The sequence below is a fragment of the Culex quinquefasciatus genome, chromosome 3, assembly GCF_015732765.1.
Source record: "Culex quinquefasciatus strain JHB chromosome 3, VPISU_Cqui_1.0_pri_paternal, whole genome shotgun sequence".
Taxonomy (NCBI): domain Eukaryota; kingdom Metazoa; phylum Arthropoda; class Insecta; order Diptera; family Culicidae; genus Culex; species Culex quinquefasciatus.
In genome coordinates, this window is record NC_051863.1 from 23,768,443 (window position 1) to 23,785,249 (window position 16,807).

General features: G+C 36.4%; 2 protein-coding genes across 2 annotated transcripts in view; one reads left to right on the plus strand and one right to left on the minus strand.

Annotated features, from left to right (window-relative positions):
- Window positions 1-7,206: 7,206 nt before the first annotated feature.
- LOC6039337 (proton-coupled folate transporter) lies at window positions 7,207-16,052 on the plus strand. Its single transcript, XM_001848909.2, has 5 exons — window positions 7,207-7,427; window positions 14,028-14,271; window positions 14,345-15,352; window positions 15,415-15,740; window positions 15,816-16,052. Exons 2-5 carry the CDS (start codon window positions 14,236-14,238, stop codon window positions 15,967-15,969), a joined length of 1,524 nt encoding a protein of 507 aa, XP_001848961.2. The 5' UTR covers window positions 7,207-7,427; window positions 14,028-14,235; the 3' UTR covers window positions 15,970-16,052.
- Window positions 16,050-16,807, minus strand: part of LOC6039338 (SET and MYND domain-containing protein 4) — a 36,713-nt gene continuing 35,955 nt past the window's right edge. Inside the window, exon 4 of the mRNA XM_001848910.2 lies at window positions 16,050-16,266. Within this exon, the coding sequence (XP_001848962.2) occupies window positions 16,117-16,266 (150 nt within the window). The 3' untranslated portion in view covers window positions 16,050-16,116. The remainder of the gene's footprint in view (window positions 16,267-16,807) is intronic.

Genomic DNA, 16,807 nt, shown 5'->3' on the forward strand with positions numbered 1-16,807 from the left:
GTTGGCCTTTCTTTCAGAGGCTCAGCAAGATCCAATCTTTAATACCTTTGAAACAAATTTACGATTTAAAACAACATTTTTAGAGATGGTCAAGATTAGTAATGACATTTCTAGAGTTTTTTTTAAAAGGTCATATAAACCAAATTTCCAGTTTTTGCTTTTTGAGTGTTTTTCAAACCACCTTGAGTCTGGGGTATCAAAAACACCCAAAAAGCAAAAACTGAAAATTTGGTTTATTGGACCTTTTAAAAAAAACTCCAGATTTACAGTTTGAAATAGTCACGTTATCAACAAAAAATCAAATTTTAGTGGAAATAACTTGAGTTGACTTTATTCCAAATGTTTTTATTAGCTCAATAAAATTGTAATTGCTCATCGTTTCTTAAACATATCTTAAAAATGAGTTTTTTTTTCAAAAATGGCTGCTTTGCACCACCCAATTTTTATGTGAAAAACCGATTTAAAAAATGGGTATTTTTTACAAAATAACTTTGTGTGCATTTGCATTGTAAATGTAAATATATCACTTCTTGGTTCTCAAATTCATGAACACAATTGAAGATTTTGGGACTTGATTTTTGTTCCGTGATGTTTAACTTTTTCATTGTCATTGCAAATTGTATGTAGACTTGCATAGACGAACATATGATGTTAAATGTCTTCTAAAATGCAACAAATGATCACAGTCTGAAATAATTGATCATGACATAAGATTTCGATGCTGTACCCAATTATTTCTAAATATTTGAAACTAAAAAAAAAGGTAGCATCACGCAAATAAAGCGTGGCGTGGTTGCCTCTCATTAGATAGTTACACTTTCTACAGCATCCCCAGTGATTAAGCTCAGTTCCAGTTTTGATTAACGCGCGCCAAGTGTAAAACTGCAGCGTGCAGTAAAACAGGATCATTGCGATTATTTTGCACCTATTTTTTTTCCACTCCAAACTCTCCACCAGCCGTGAAACTGATATCGTACAAAACTAGATTTGGACCCGACTTGGCGTGGCACAACTAGCTTTCGGACTCTGGGTTTCTGGAGCAGCAAATCGGTCACCGCGCAGTGGTTTGCGAAAATTGTAACCGCGAGTTGGTATTGGGTTGCGTGGGTGGATGGTGGAGTTCACCCGGTTTCGAAATCGGCGACCACGGGGGCAAAATCGTTCATAATTGTGGCGTTACTTTCGATCCGCGCTTCTGATGGCATGTTGTGGCTTCATTTAGAAACGTTGCTAACTGAAGATTTCCTATCATTTTTCGTCGACTCAAATAACCTTAAAAAGGGGAATGAAATATTAAAAAAAATTGAACATTTTCCTCGCGAAATACGGAAAATTAAAAAAGTTTAAAAATTGAATTTACGAGCCATGGATTCAACATTTGAATGAAATAAGTGTTTTAAAATGCATTATACACCTGTCCAGTTGTTTTGCAATCATTAGTTTTCAAAATATCTAAGTGTTGACGATTATTGCGGTGCTGTGCATTAGAATTTCATAAAAAATAAAATATTTTTAATCCAGCCCAAGCATGCTAAATATGATTATCAATGCAGAAAAATGCATTTTAGATTGTTTTCATTTAATTTAACTTCTATTTTCATTAAAATTTTGAAGTTTTTTGAAAAAAATGTTTTTTGCCCCCTTGATTTTTCGGAAAAAAATTTGTTGGGGAGGGGGGGGGGGGGGGAAGGCGACATAAATTTTGAAAAATATTTGCAACGGCCTTAGTAGACAGCTTTAGAGCTGTAGGGTATGTTGGTCGTTTTGTTTTTCTTTATTTTTTTTTTGCTGGGAACAGAGCGCATACACGATTTTTTCAGATCCATTCACTGAACCGCAAAAACGTGACATAAACAAACCCGACTCAGTCGTGAGTGCCCTAGCTCACTGAGCAGCTGCAATGCGAGGCTGTAGTCGACCAACGCTCATTCGACGTTGCACGCACACACATAAAGAAACAAGTTTTTACACAAAAAGTTGGCATTTTTGCGTGGAAATGTAATTTTTAATATAAGTTATGGTTGTTTTAAGTGTTTTGCACAGTCTAGTGTTAAGAGAGGATTTTACGAGTCAGTCATACGACACGAATTGAGTGAGTGTAGCTCATTTTTTCACGTCTCTCATTCTCCATCAGCCGACCGGCACGAGTCAGGCGGCAGTGGTTGAACGGACACAGTAGGCTTACAGTCACATGCTAGCAGTGAACTGACATTTTGGTTTACTTCATGTGTACGCTGGGTTGGAAACATTTTGCAGGCCTGGCTGGGAAGGCTTGTAGAAATGTTATCGAAAGTAGTGCGTCCATCCCGGGAATTCCCGGGACAAAATTCCCGGGATTTTTCCAAAATCGGGAATTCCCGAATCCCGGGATTTTTTTTTAATTTGTCCCGGGAATTCCCGAAAATGAAAAAAAAAAACAAATTTTATTTTGCAAATTTAGATTTGGTTGTGGAAATAGATGACAAGTTGAATATTTAGTGAACGATAAGAATTTTAAAACATCAAAATTTATATTCGGTACTTATGGAGCTTTTTTTTTTAATATGAACAAAATTTAAATTTTTTTTTAGTATTTTTCAATATTTTTGACTCAAGGTGGTTTCAAAAACACCCAAAAAGCAAACATTAAAAATTTAGTTCATAGGACTTTTAAAAGAACTCTAGATATCCATCAATTTATTTTATTTTTTTTAAAAGACTGCGCATGTTTTTTTTCCGAGAACATTAAGAATAAAATCGGCAAGTCTGATATTTGATACCATGAAAGAAGGGCTCTTTCCTGACATTTTGTGGGGTCCGGCGAAATATTTCGTCATATTTCGCTCTAGACAAACTTTTTTCTGAGGATTTTTACGATTTCATAGGATTTTTCTTCAGAAAATTCGATGGAAATCGATGGGTTAATATGTTCATATTCATCAAATTTCTTATGAATGTGCGAATGTGCCTCAAGAGACTCTAAATTACATATTTGACCTCAAATAAAAAGTTTCCAACCCAAAATTTACCAGATTTCTAGCTTTTTCGAAAATTTTCTGATGAAGTTTATGGAAATTATGTTAAAAGAATTATAAAAAAACTCAGTAGGCGGTGTTTGAATGGGAATTTAAATCTGAAATTTTAGAGAAAGTCGCTTTTTATTTAACGAAATTGAGTACATCTCTGATGTAGTTTATTGAATATGTTTAAATATGTTAAAAATATTTAAAATTTAACATTGACTGATATCATTTTATTTTTTTCGCTTCTTGTTTTTTACATTTTTAAAAGAAATTTATCAAGCTTTTCTAGTCATTTAAAAATATATACAATACATATATTTTTAAAATACTTATTTAATTTTAATCTCATTGGATACATAATTGTAGTTCAGAACAAAAAAGTTCAATTATAAAGGAGAATGGGCAAATTTGGTCCAAGGATGTACACGAACGGGACCAACGAGATCTGCCGAGACATGAAAAAAGTCTTCTGCCCGTTGTTACATGCTGTTGAAGTTTGAAGTTAAAATGTCATATTTTGCTATTTCTAAAATCATTTATAAAATCTCTGTTTCATTATGGATTTCGATTTTCTTGACTTCATTCGACGCGTATCAGCAAAAACTATGAGTTCTGATATGTCTTAGCATTGAAACATGATCTCTTGAACCGTTTTGTACAAGAGGCATCCCATAGAAACAAGTCGAAACTTCTAGGTTTTGAAACCGGACCCAACCCAGACTGCTTCAGTGAGTATGGAAGGCTTCAGTGCAATATTGTAACAACTTATTGGGATGGTCTGAGTCATCCGAGAACTCCTTGGAGTTAAGACCGGTGAATCTACCGACGTAACAAGCAAGATGTCTGCGGGTTTTGACCACGGATCATACCTGCATGGCTTCAGTGAGTATGGTAGACTACTATGCTGATGTGTTGAAGTGTCCTGGGTTCTCCTAGGACTCCCTGGAGTCAAGATCTGTGGGTCTACTACCGTAACAAGCAAAATGTCGACCGGTTTTGACAACGGAACATACCCGCATAGCTTCAGTGAGTGTGGTAGACTGCTTTGCTAATGTGTTAGGATGTCCTGAGTCATCCAAGGACTCCCTGGAGTTATGATCTGTAGGTCTACGGCTGTTACAAGAACTCCCTGGAATGGTCCAGAACATCCCAACATAACAGCAATACAGTCTGCCATACTCACTGAATCTTTGGGGTTATGAGGCGCGGTTAAAAATCATCGACCTTTTTCTTGTTACAGTGACCCACATATCTAAACTCCAGGGAGTCCTAGGATGACCAAAGACATCCCAACACATTAACAAAGCAGTCTACCATACTGTCTGAAGCTATGCGTGTATGTTCCGGGGTCAAAAATCGTCGACCTCTTGCTTGTTACGGCTGTAGCTCCACAGATCATAACTCCAGGGAGTCCTAACACATTAGCAAAGCAGTCTACCACACTCACTGAAGCTATGCGGGTATGTTCCGTTGTCAAAACCGGTCGACATTTTGCTTGTTACGGTAGTAGACCCACAGATCTGAACTCTAGGGAGTCCTAGGAGAACCCAGGACACTCCAACACATCAGCATAGTAGTCTACCATTCTCACTGAAGCCATGCGGGTATGATCCGTGGTCAAAAACCGCAGACATCTTGCTTGTTACGGCGGTAGACTCACCGGTCTTAACTCCAAGGAGTTCTCGGATGACTCAGACCATCCCAATAAGTTGTTACAACATTGCACTGAAGCCTTCCATACTCACTGAAGCAGACTGGGTTGGGTCCGGGTTCAAAACCTTGAAGTTTCGACTTGTTTCTATGGGATGCCTCTAGCACAAACGGTTCAAACGGATAAAAACAAGAGAAATCATGTTTCAATCATGCTAAGACATATCAGAACTCATAGTTTTTGCTGATACGCGTCGAATGAAGTCAAGAAAATCGAAATCCATAATGAAACAGAGATTTTATGAATGATTTTAGAAATAGCAAAAATACGATTTTTTGTACATTTTAACCCAAAATGCATAAACTTCAACAACTTGTAACTTTTGAACTCCGGGGTTTAGAGAGTTGGTCCAGAAGACTTTTTTTCATGTCTCGGCGAGATCTTTCGAAAAAAGTTGGTCCCGTTCGTGTACATCCTTGGACCAGCTCCCATATAAATTTGCCCATTCTCCTTTATTTTAAGCTGTCGTTCTAGTTTAGACTGAAATGTAGATTATCAACAAATAATATTGTTGAGCTTATTCTATTATTGTAGGCTTTAAAAAAATAATTAATATAATGAAAACATAGATTTTATAGCTGTTTCAAACATTTCCCGGGATCTCGGAAATTCTCGGGATTCCAAAAATATTTTTCCCGTTTCCCGGGAAATTCAAAACCCGGGAAAATTGGACGCCCTAATTGAACGTTTTTGTCCCTTTTTTTTAGTCCAGGTCAACAGGGCAAAAAGAAATTTGTAAGTTTAAAGTATTACAAAATGCTAACAATTAGATTTTATCATAAAATGTGAAAGCATCAATAAATTTATGATTTTTTTTTTCTGATGAGGCTGGTACAAATATTTTTAAAAGTTTTTGTCACCCCCCCCCCTTCAAAATTGGCCCGAAAAATCAGGGGGCAAAAAAAAATATTTTTACAATAAACTTCAAAATTTCAATGAAAATTCAAGGGCAACCAGCTGAAATCAAATTAAAATACATTCTCCTGCGTTTAAAATCATTTTTAGCATGTTTGGGTTTATTTAAAAATCTTAAGATTTTTTGAAAATTTTCGATGCAAAATTTTTTTTTTCGATACTATTTTTGTTTTTGTCAGATCTTAGATTTTTTGAAAACTAATTATTGCAAAACAAGTGAACTAGTGTAAAATGCATTTTAAAACGCTTTTTTCATTTAAATGTAAAGACTATGGCTTGTTATTTAAATTTTTATATTTTTTTATTTTTTTGCCCCCTCCCCCTTGACCTCGACTAGGGCCGAGGGACAAAAACTTTTTTAAATACTTGCATCGGCCTGATTCAAACAGGTCAAAATGATGAATAAGGCATAACTAAACGTAATCCAAAAAGTTTAAAATTGGTTTTAACAAATTTTCAATATAAATTTAGTTGTTTACCAATAACTGTGTTATTGCTCTTTATTTTTTTTGGTTAATTTTTGAAGGAGTGGGGAGGGGGGCGGGGGTGTAACAAAAGCTTGAAATAAAATTGGTTATTGATTATATTTTTTTAAGGTTTTGAAAATTTCACCGAATTAAATTTAAAAAGAAAACATTTTTTAATTTATAAACAAATTTGGAATCCAAAAATATTTTTCGGATATTTTCATTGCATTCATTTTATTTCAAAATTAACTTTTTTGAGTTAAAGACATTTTTAGGTTATTTGTATCCTTGTCAATCTTCTATAATTTTTTTTTTTAGGTTTGAGAAAATTTTCCGCAATTTTCAATTTTGGACATAGTTGATCCGACCTTTGTTTGCTGAGATATGACCTTAAAATGAAAAATTACGAAAAATGAATTTTACCAAGTGCTCGACCTCGACCCATTTGACCATCAATTGTCAAACGATAAAGTATTGGAAATTTAGACTCATGTGAAATTTTCTTAACCTTTTCAGATTTTAAATTAGGCCGTTGCAAATATTGTTCAAAGCTTACGTTAAATTAAATAAGTTTGACAAATATTTTGATCATTAAAAATTCAATTGTAAAACTCCACCAATGCGGCAAAACATTGACAGCATCACGTGAAATATTTCATTCAAGTTTTATAGCGACTTCTTAAGCTTTTTTACTTGTCTGCAAGTTCAAATATACAGTTTGAACTCGTTTGAGAGAGAGAGATTCTCAGCGCATGACTTGAAAGAGCATAAGCAAATTTAGCGCGGCATTTAGAATTAACTGAGAGAGAAAGAGAGAGTTACAAGCAGCACTGAGCACGTGTTTATTGTAAGGATATACGCTATACATGCATATCGTTGCTGTGGTGATTGTAATCCCAAATAACGGTTCTTGTGTCTTACTCAATTTTTGTAATGGTTTTATTCAAGATTATTCTGAGTTTGAAAATACAAAAAAATAACTGACTCCTTTTTGCTTCCGAAGCCATACAACAAGGGTAAAAAAACTGATTTAGCATCACAAGCTCAGAGAAAGAGAGAAGCGCACAAAAAGCGAGAGAGTCTCCAAGCCGTATAAATAACAACCAACTGTCAAACCATTGCATCAGTCTTGAGAGAACGGCGGCATGTTTCATAACCACATTTTTTCACTGCTCCTCCATTCGGTTGCCACTTTGTTTCAATGGTGTAAACAAAACTGAAACTGCTGTCCACTCAAACGAGTTGTTTGTGCGATTAATTAGTTTTGATTAGCGGCAACCGGTCAAGTGGGCAGGCCGCGCGTGTTTCCAGCGTTCTTCTCCGGCAAACAAGGTAGGCTGCGAAGATGTAGTTGTGGCATCGAAGGCATCGAAGCTTCACGTGGTGCGAGTGCAAGTGTGTTTGTGTGAGAGAAATGTTTTGTTTTGTTTGCGTTTTTAGCTGTGTTTGCAGAAAAGTCGTACCGAGTGAACGACGATGTTTGCAAACAAAATGTAAGCCGTGTTTTGCGCGCTGAATGGCGATGCAAATTGTCTGTTATCAGCAGAAATGGAAACTTTTATACAAATCAATTTAAATCAACATCCCATCTGACTGTCGAAATAATACATAGAAAGTGATTCAATATGCACTAAGAAAATGTTTTACAATCGATCGTTGAATAAATAAATAAATATGAAGGTTTTTTGATATGAGCAATTCTCTACGGAATCGATTCTATTATTTTCAATTTTGATTTTTGAATTTTTTAAACCGGCTGAAACTTTTTTGGTGTTTTTGGTATGCCCGAAGAAGCCATTTTGCATCATTTGTTTGTCCATATAATTTTCCATATTTTTTATTTTCTATTTTGAAGGAATTATTTAATTGATTTAGTATCTTCGCCAAAGTGGTAGGTATGGATAAGTACAGTCATCCCACATATTCGGAACACCCACAAATTCGGAACACTTTTATAATAATTTGTCAATAGCATGCCAAAAGTAGATTTTCTGTCGACCTTACTATTTTTAGAACCTTCATTTGGACATTATCTTGCTATTTCACTAGTAAAAGTAGTACTTTTTGAACAAAAAACTTCATTCCAAGACTATTTTGTCCAGAGCAGCAAAACACTGCCTCCAAATAGCCTGTTTCATAATTGTGGGATGTTATTGTGCCTCCCACAATTGTGGAACACCTGAATTTAACTGATATTTTCACAAACAAAAGTTATCAAACCATGTATAAAACATCACAAAGCTTGAGTTTCATTGGTTTCAGTGTGTGAAGTCATTATTTGGTAATAAATATGTACTCCTGGAGGGATTCAAAGTTTGTTTACATTCGTAAGAAAAAAGTGTTCCGAATTTGTGGATTTATCAAAAACTTCATATAAAAGTTAAAATTTGCAGATGTTCGATACAGCATTCGAAAGATCGCAAGAAAAGCTTTCAAATGAAGGTAAAAGCGAATCATTAAGTTCAATTATCGATTTGCTATGATTTTTTGAACACTGGCCGATCTGGTAACCGTTCCGAATATGTGGGATGACTGTACTGCACTGAAAAAATGATAAATGGTTGATCTGCAAAAAAACACTATTTTTAATTTTATTTTTATTCTTATACAGTCATTCCCCGGTTTTGTACGCCTCGGTTTTGCACTGCCCCGGTTATGATTCGATCAGTTGCCTCGGTTAAGCACAGCCCAGTGTTTAACTGAAGCACAGCGCTTATGGGATTTTGGCTATATGGGAGACATTGGCTATAATCCTATGAAAAATTAACCAAGCTTCAAAAATATAGTGTTTTGGAATCAGGATGAAGTCAGCTATCCATTGCAATTATAATTACATGACAATTTTTCCTCAAAAATACGTATTTTTCCTGTATTTTGATTTTTTTTAATTATGGTTGAGGTGTTAATGAAAAATCACATACAATTGCCTAAAAGGGCCCAAAATTAAATTAAATTTAATTATTTTGTTGCTTTCTGAAATATTTCAGCTAAAACTTGTTACTTCTTTTACAACCACTAGATCATTTTGTACATTTTTGGGCCCTCAAAGACAATTGTAGAGCTTGTCAAAATGAATATTTTTATTCTTGAAAAAAGAATTTTGGTCAATTCTATCAAATGTTATGGGCAAAAAACGATTAAAAAATGCTCATTTTCAAATTGAGATTAAATGAGTTTAACAAAAAAAAACCTCCGAGATATTTTCAGCAAATGTACTCTCGAATGTGTACTTTCAGATGCTTCGTAGAGCGACGTCAAACTCCACCACCATGTCAAGTTATTCACATTTCAAAATGGCGTCTTTTTTGTCGTATTTTGGCTATAGCTTTCGTTTAGATGGCCCGATTTTTGCTCTCTTGGAAGATAAATGTATGTTTTGATAAGTTCTACAAATGTCTTGAGGACACCATCTCGCTACGACATAAGCCTGAGTTGATAAATAAAAAAAACAAATTTTTTCATTAACACCTCAACCATAATTACAAAAATGGCTCTAGAAACTTCCCGTTTGAAGATAGAGCTTTGTGCTCTTCAGCAAAGTTGCTCAGAATGGTGTTTCCTACAACTTTACTGAAGACACCGAAGCGCTATCTCGTCATCCCGCCAAAATAAAAATTCTGAACCACCCTAAAATTTTGACCACCCTAATGCCCACCATACCAAAAGATGCCCATATTGACCGTGATAATTTGTCCTGAAGACACCAAAGCTCTAAATCTTAACGTGTAGCCGATATCGGTTTCGGACCACTGTGCAATATGGGTATCATATGATTGGATTTTTCAAAAATTCCGTAAGCTAAAACTCACATTTTTGAAAATACATACTCCAAATCATCACCAATCTACGTATTTTCGAAAACATACCGTAAACCGGGGTGACTTTGATAGGATTTCAATTTGTTTTTAGAATATTTTCCAACAGGTAAGGTTTTTCTCAAGATTAATATTTTTAAAACATGTACTGGGGTAGACCACACAAAGTCCATGCACTATTTCGGAAAAAAAGTTTTTTCAATCATGTTTAGAAAAATAGTTACGTTAAAAATTCTTAGTTTTAATTCCGGGGTGACTTTGATAGTCATAGTTTTTCTTGTTAAAATCATATTTGAGATGTTCAAACTTTATTTGTCCGCTAAATGTACCATCACTTGAGCAGTTGATATAGTTTTTAAGAAAAAAAAATCAATGTTCATATTTATTTAACTAAGTTTATACGCTTTTTAGCAAAATACATATAAATTTTAGGAAAAATTGTTGAAAAGTCAGAATTTGGCCAGAAATTTGTTAAAACTAGTTTTGTTTGTAAAATTATCGATTTATATTGCATTTTATACTGAATTCGAAGCACGAATCACAAGTTTTCACATTTTACATGAAATTTGTTCAACTGAAATTGCCTATAAATTTGGAGATTTTTTTAATTGTGTTTCAAAGGCACATATTATTTATTATTTACAAACTTATTTAACCTTCTCCTAGTGGAAAATTGTCCAAAGAATCCGAAAATGCATTCCGTTTTCTGATTAAAAATCATGTTCATTGAGAAAATTATGACACTTTGGGAAGTTTAAAATAATGACTTTCATCAACATTTTCTTAACTATAGTAAACTAACATTTTAACCTTGTCAATTTATGAAAAGTTCTTCTTGAGGTACTTTGAACACTTCTCTACCACGGTCAGTATTTTTCTAAACCATTCCTTACGTATTTTAATTGTACTCTTCATTTTGCGGAAAAATCACAAACCTATCAAAGTCACCCCGGCTATCAAAGTCACCCCGTTTTACGGTACCAAAATTTTCAGTCTTGTACAATAACGTCATGATTCGAAATCCGGACACTTAGTAGCATATCATTTTTGTTATAGCTAGCAAAACATCATGTAATAAGTTGGAAATGTGGAAATATCATCAGGATGTAGTATGAACAGTCAGTTTCAAGAAAATGCATGCAAAATATGTCTTTTCTTACAAATTTTCATCAGAATTTTAAAATTAAAATGACTTGTTGTGCTTCGAATCCCGGACACTGATAAAAGCTGATTCGAAATCCGGACACTTTTGCTTCGAATTCCGGACACTCGATTTTACTTATGAATCGCACAAATTTGGACTGAAATGTTAGTGAATGGCATTCTTTAGGTCTCAAATAAGCTGTTAGCATCAAAACAATCGATAGTTTATATAAAAATTTGCTACAATTTAAGGAAATCGAAACCATAAATTTCTGCTTTGCCTTCCCGGTGCTTCGAACGCCTGTGAAATATTTAGAGTGAAATGTTTCGCATTTTTGGTAAACTTTTAATTTTATTTTATTTAATTGTTTTGGCATTAACTACAGCGTTCAAACAAACTTGAAATAAAAGTTGATGTTGGAATTCATCAAATAACACAGTTTTGACATTCATAATGCGAACTTATATCCAAATAATTGATAAAACAAGATGAAGTGTCCGGGTTTCGAAGCGTCCGGGAATTCGAATCATGACGTTATGGGTATCAAATGATCGGAAATTTTTTTAAACATTTCAAAAGCAATAATATTTTTTGTGAAATACTCAAAATATTCACAAAAATACGTTTTTTTTCGAAAAAATACTCAAATTTTCTGCTATTACTATATGGGTAACAAAAAATCACAAATTTCCCATGCATTTCGATAGCAATAAAACATTTTGTGAAATACTCAAATTTATTACAAAACTACGTTTTTTTCAAAAAAAAAATACTTAAAATTATAGAATAATCCAATATGTGTTTCGAATGATCGGGATTTTTTCATATATTTAAAAAGTAATAAAACTTGTTTTTTTAATGCGTGAAATTATCACAAATTTTCACAACTTTCAAAAAATACTAAAAATTACAGTTATTTTTGAATCCGATTATTTGAAATGTATAAAAAAATGCCCGTTTAAAAAAACACTCAATTTTTGTATTGTTTCGTAAAGACGTAGTTTTATGAAAATTTTAAAAGTTTCATAGAAAAATATTATTTCTATTGAAATGTATTAACAATTTCCGATCTTTTGATGCCTGCTAGATACTGAAATTTTGATTTCCGTGTAAATGTTGAGTATTTCACCAAAAATATTATTGCTTTCCAATTGTATGAAAAATTTCCCATCAATTGATACCCATATTGTAAAGTACTGAAAATTTTAGTATTTTTTTTTTCAAACTACGTAGTTCGGTGAAAATTTAGAAAATTTTAAAAAATGTGTGTTATATCTTTCGAAATGCATGAAAAATCCCGATAATTTGATAACCATATAGAAAAACCAATAGTTTTGAGTATTTTTTTTTTTTGGAAATAAAGCATGTTCAAAATACAGAAAAAATACGTATTAGAAGAAAATTTTCATTTAATTTTAATTCCAATGGATAGCTGACATCATCCCGATCCTAAAAGACTATAAGTTTTTGAAGTTTGGATGATTTATTATAGCCAATGCTTCCCATATAGCCAATATTCCATAAGCGCTGTGCACATAATAAAAAAGTTGAAGTTTGGAATTTTGAAAATTTGGTAGGTTGAATATTACCTCTTTTTTGCGTAATATTACGTAAAAAATGTGTAAAAATGTGAACCTGTTGAATTTTCATCAAAAAGTGATGAAAATTCTACATTTTCTGGGGTAAAATTAATAATTTTTTTATACAAAATCTGTCACCATTTCCTGATGAATATTACGATCATTTTTTTCTGTGTGCCTCGGTTATGCACGCCTCGGTTTTGCATCCCCCTGTTTCGCGGTGCTAAACCGAGGCATGACTGTAGTTCAAGGGGACAAAAATGCCAACTTTTCAGAAAATTTCCAGAACGGGCAAAAAATCTTAGAACGAGTTATGAATTGTTGAGTCAGTACTGATTTAAGAAAAAATCGAAATATTGGTCGCAAACATTTTTCAACATTATTTTTCGATGTAAAATTAAATTTGCAATCAAAGAGTACTTTAGTGAAATTTTGACAAAATGCACCGTTTTCAAGTTATAGCCATTTTTAGGTAACTTTTTTTTTGAAAATAGTTGCAGTTATTTATATTTTAAATTAGTGCTCATGTTGCAATCTTATCAAACTTCATAAAATTAAATAGTTGGAATTAATGTTTGGCCCATGTTGGCCTCTTCAGAACCCTAACAATGTCCATGATATTGAAAAATGATACAATTTGAATTCAATTCGTCGCTAAAGAATCGGCTTCCGGTGGATAATATTGGAAACTTCCAAAATTAAGAGTAAAAATGCTCATCGGAAATCCAACCAAAGTGTAAAATTTCAGATCATAGACCCTATTTTTGATGAAAATAAATGAACTTGTATCGATCATTCAAAGTTTGCATTATTCGATGTTAAATTTGACCACTGTAGTAGAGTTTTTAAAACAAATCAAACATCTAGGAACCTTTGAGAGACACAAAAACTTGCAAAAATATTTGAGTGGCATTAACTTGTTATCATTTAAATAGCTACTCAAACCAAACCGTTCATTACAGCTTTTTGTCGCCTAGAATTATCTCTCAACACGATTTCTTTTGCCACGCTATGACCGTCCACTTCAGCGTTATCAAATCATCTCCAGATGACGGCCAATTTAATTCCAGCGTCTGATTACTACTTTGTATGAATGAGACTCACTTGCGTGGGAACCACAGACAACGGGATTCAGCATTAGCATAACCGTCACGCGAGGTTCGTTCGACCGAATTCCGAGCTGCATTCTCAACTCAATGGACTTTCGAGCGAGGGGAATTTTACCGGTGACGGTTGGTGACGCGATTTATTCTAATTCGTTAAATTAGCATCTAAAAGACGCCATTATGGCACGTGCTATAAACAGCAAACGTCACCGTGCCATAATGGCGACAGCCGCGTGCGCTATCTGTGCGCGTTAAAAAAAGGCCTTAAATCTTAATTGTTATTGCAGCTGATATAGAAATTACCGGCGGACCTCCTCCGAACACTCCTCTGAATGCATCGTCCGGCAGCAATACCAGCGTACCACCGTAGACAACAGCATCCACGAAGGCTGCCCGTCCTATCGGGTCGCATCAGTATCATCAGTTGATAAGCATAGTCTCGCTGGGGCAGTACGGCTCGCGTGAAGCTCGAGCGTAGAGTATGAGTGTGTGCTGATGGGTGACGACGACGTTCAGCATCCCGTGGACGAGGTAATGGGTCGTGATCAAGTCGTTTTGTGGAGTTGATTGGGGCTAATTTCTTGTTTTTTTTATTTGTTTGTAGCCGGTGGTGGCTCGCCGGGAACGATGGTACCAGAAGATCACGGTGGAGCCGTCCATGTTCCTGTACATGATGGCGTTCATGCTGACGTCGGTGGTTGAGCAGGTTTTCTTCCTGTACAAGGCTTGTACGGTGAACCACGGTTATTCGCACGACGTTTGTATCAATATTGAGCAGTACCAGGACATCAAGAAGGAGGTCCAGATCACGACGTCGACGTTCCACATGTGGAACAACGTTGCGATGTACGTGGTGCCGATCGTGCTTGCGCTGTTCCTGGGTGCGTGGTCCGATCGTCGTGGACGGAAGCTCCCGTTGATCCTTGGTTTGATCGGAAAGTTCATCTACTCGGTTATGATCGTGGTCAACACCCGGATGACCAACTGGCCCGTCGAGTACATCATCTACACGGCCACGATCCCGAGCGTGCTGACCGGAGCGGACATTGCCATCTTTGCGTCCTGTTTCGCGTACATCTCGGACATTACCTCCGTCCAAGATCGTACGATCCGCATCACGATCTTGGACGCGACCTATCTCAGCACGATGCCCATCGGCGTAGCCATCGGAACGCTAATCTACAATCGAACCGCAAAATCCTTCACCATTATGTTCGCCATCAACGCGTCACTCCTGCTCGCCTCGATCGTCTACTCCGCGTTCCGGCTCAAATCCCGAACCACCGACCGGCAGGTTTCGATCCGGGAACTGCGCTGGTACCGGATGCCGGCGGACTTCTTCGACCGCAACCACGTCGTGCACTCGCTGCAAACCTTCTTCAAGAAGCGCACCATGAACCGGCGAGTCTACCTGTACATCCTGATGATCGCCATGTCCTTCTACACCTTCCAGCGGGACGAAAAACCCAAAATGTACCTCTACACGCAGCTCAAGTTCAACTGGGACGCCGACAAGTACAGCTACTTCAAGACGTACCAATCGGCGGCGTACGTCATCATGATGTTCCTCGGAGTTCCGCTGTTTACCAAGGTGCTCGGCATGCGGGACACGGTGAGTCATTCGTTACTTCCTCAAAAAACCCGTTACACTTCAACCCACCCTCAAACTTCCAGTTCATCATCATGATCGGCGCCACCGCGCACGCCTCGGCCCGCTTCGTCTACATCTTCGCCCAGGTCGACTGGCTGCTGTACGTGGGGGCGACCATCTCCAGCCTGGGCCCGGTCGTCGCGCCCGTGCTACGCTCGATGATCTCCAAGATGGTGCCGGGCAGCGAGCGCGGAATCATCTTCTCCTTTCTGTCCGTGTTTGACAACGCCGTCCCACTGTTCAGCGGCGTTCTGTACACCCAGGTCTACAACGCGTCCATCAACAACTACCCGCAGGCCTTCTTCTGGCTGACCATGGCCACCCAGGCCATGGTGTTTGCGCTAACGCTGTAAGTGTCTTGGCTAAGCTTGCAAACGTGCTTGAAACATTTCTGAAACATTTCAACCTCATTTTTTTTTGCCAGGGGCGTCCACATTTCACTCCGGGGGAGAACCTTCGAGCAGTGCACCACCGAAAATGGGAACGGCCTGATCGAGGGCGAAAAATTGCCAGCAGCCGGCGACGATCGCCAGGTTGTTGCACCGGAACAGGATGAAGCAAGCACCAAATCGGACTGAAAGAACACACAAATTTTACTCAAACGTCAGATTTCAACCCCGAAAAGACTTAGCATTAGTATTCACCGTACGAGAAAAAAAAACTTTATTAAAAAAATCCTCAAATCGATAAAATTTTCGCATAAAAGAACAAAAAAGAAAATCCGCTCAGACACGGTTGATGCTGCCCTTGTCGGCGAAGCAAACGCGCAGCGACTCCTCGGCCACGTGCGTCGACTTGTGGGGCGGGACGGCCAGCTTGTGGAACAGGGCGATGCCCTGGGACAGCAGCTCGATGGCCTCGTCGATGCGTTGGTCCTGGAGGGAATGATGATAAGATTTGTTAGAAGTTGTTTTGAAAATTAATTTGAGTGTAAATTTTGCATAAAGATTTGATACAATTAATGGTTATTTCGAAATTCATTCGGTATTAAATGTTCGATGATCGAATAGAACACATCAGGATAGAATTCGAGAAGTGTTTTGATTTACTTCCCAATACACGCGGAGACATCTGCTCAGAGTGTGATTCTGAGTCGATAAGTATTCATTTATTTCATTTGGGTCTAGGAGGTCAAATTAAAATGTTAATTTTTTGAGTGGTTTTAATTTAACGTCATTCGAAATCCGGCCACTTAGTAGCTTATCATTTTTGTTATAGCTGACAAAAAATCTTGTAATAAGTTGGAAATGAAGAAATATCATCACGATGTAGTATTAACAGTAAGTTTTAAGAGAATGCAAGCAAAATATGTCTTTTCTAACATTTTTTCATTAGAATTTGAAAATTGAAATGACTTGTTGTGCTTCGAATCCCGGACACTGATAAAAGCTGATTCGCGTTTTTGCTAATGAATCG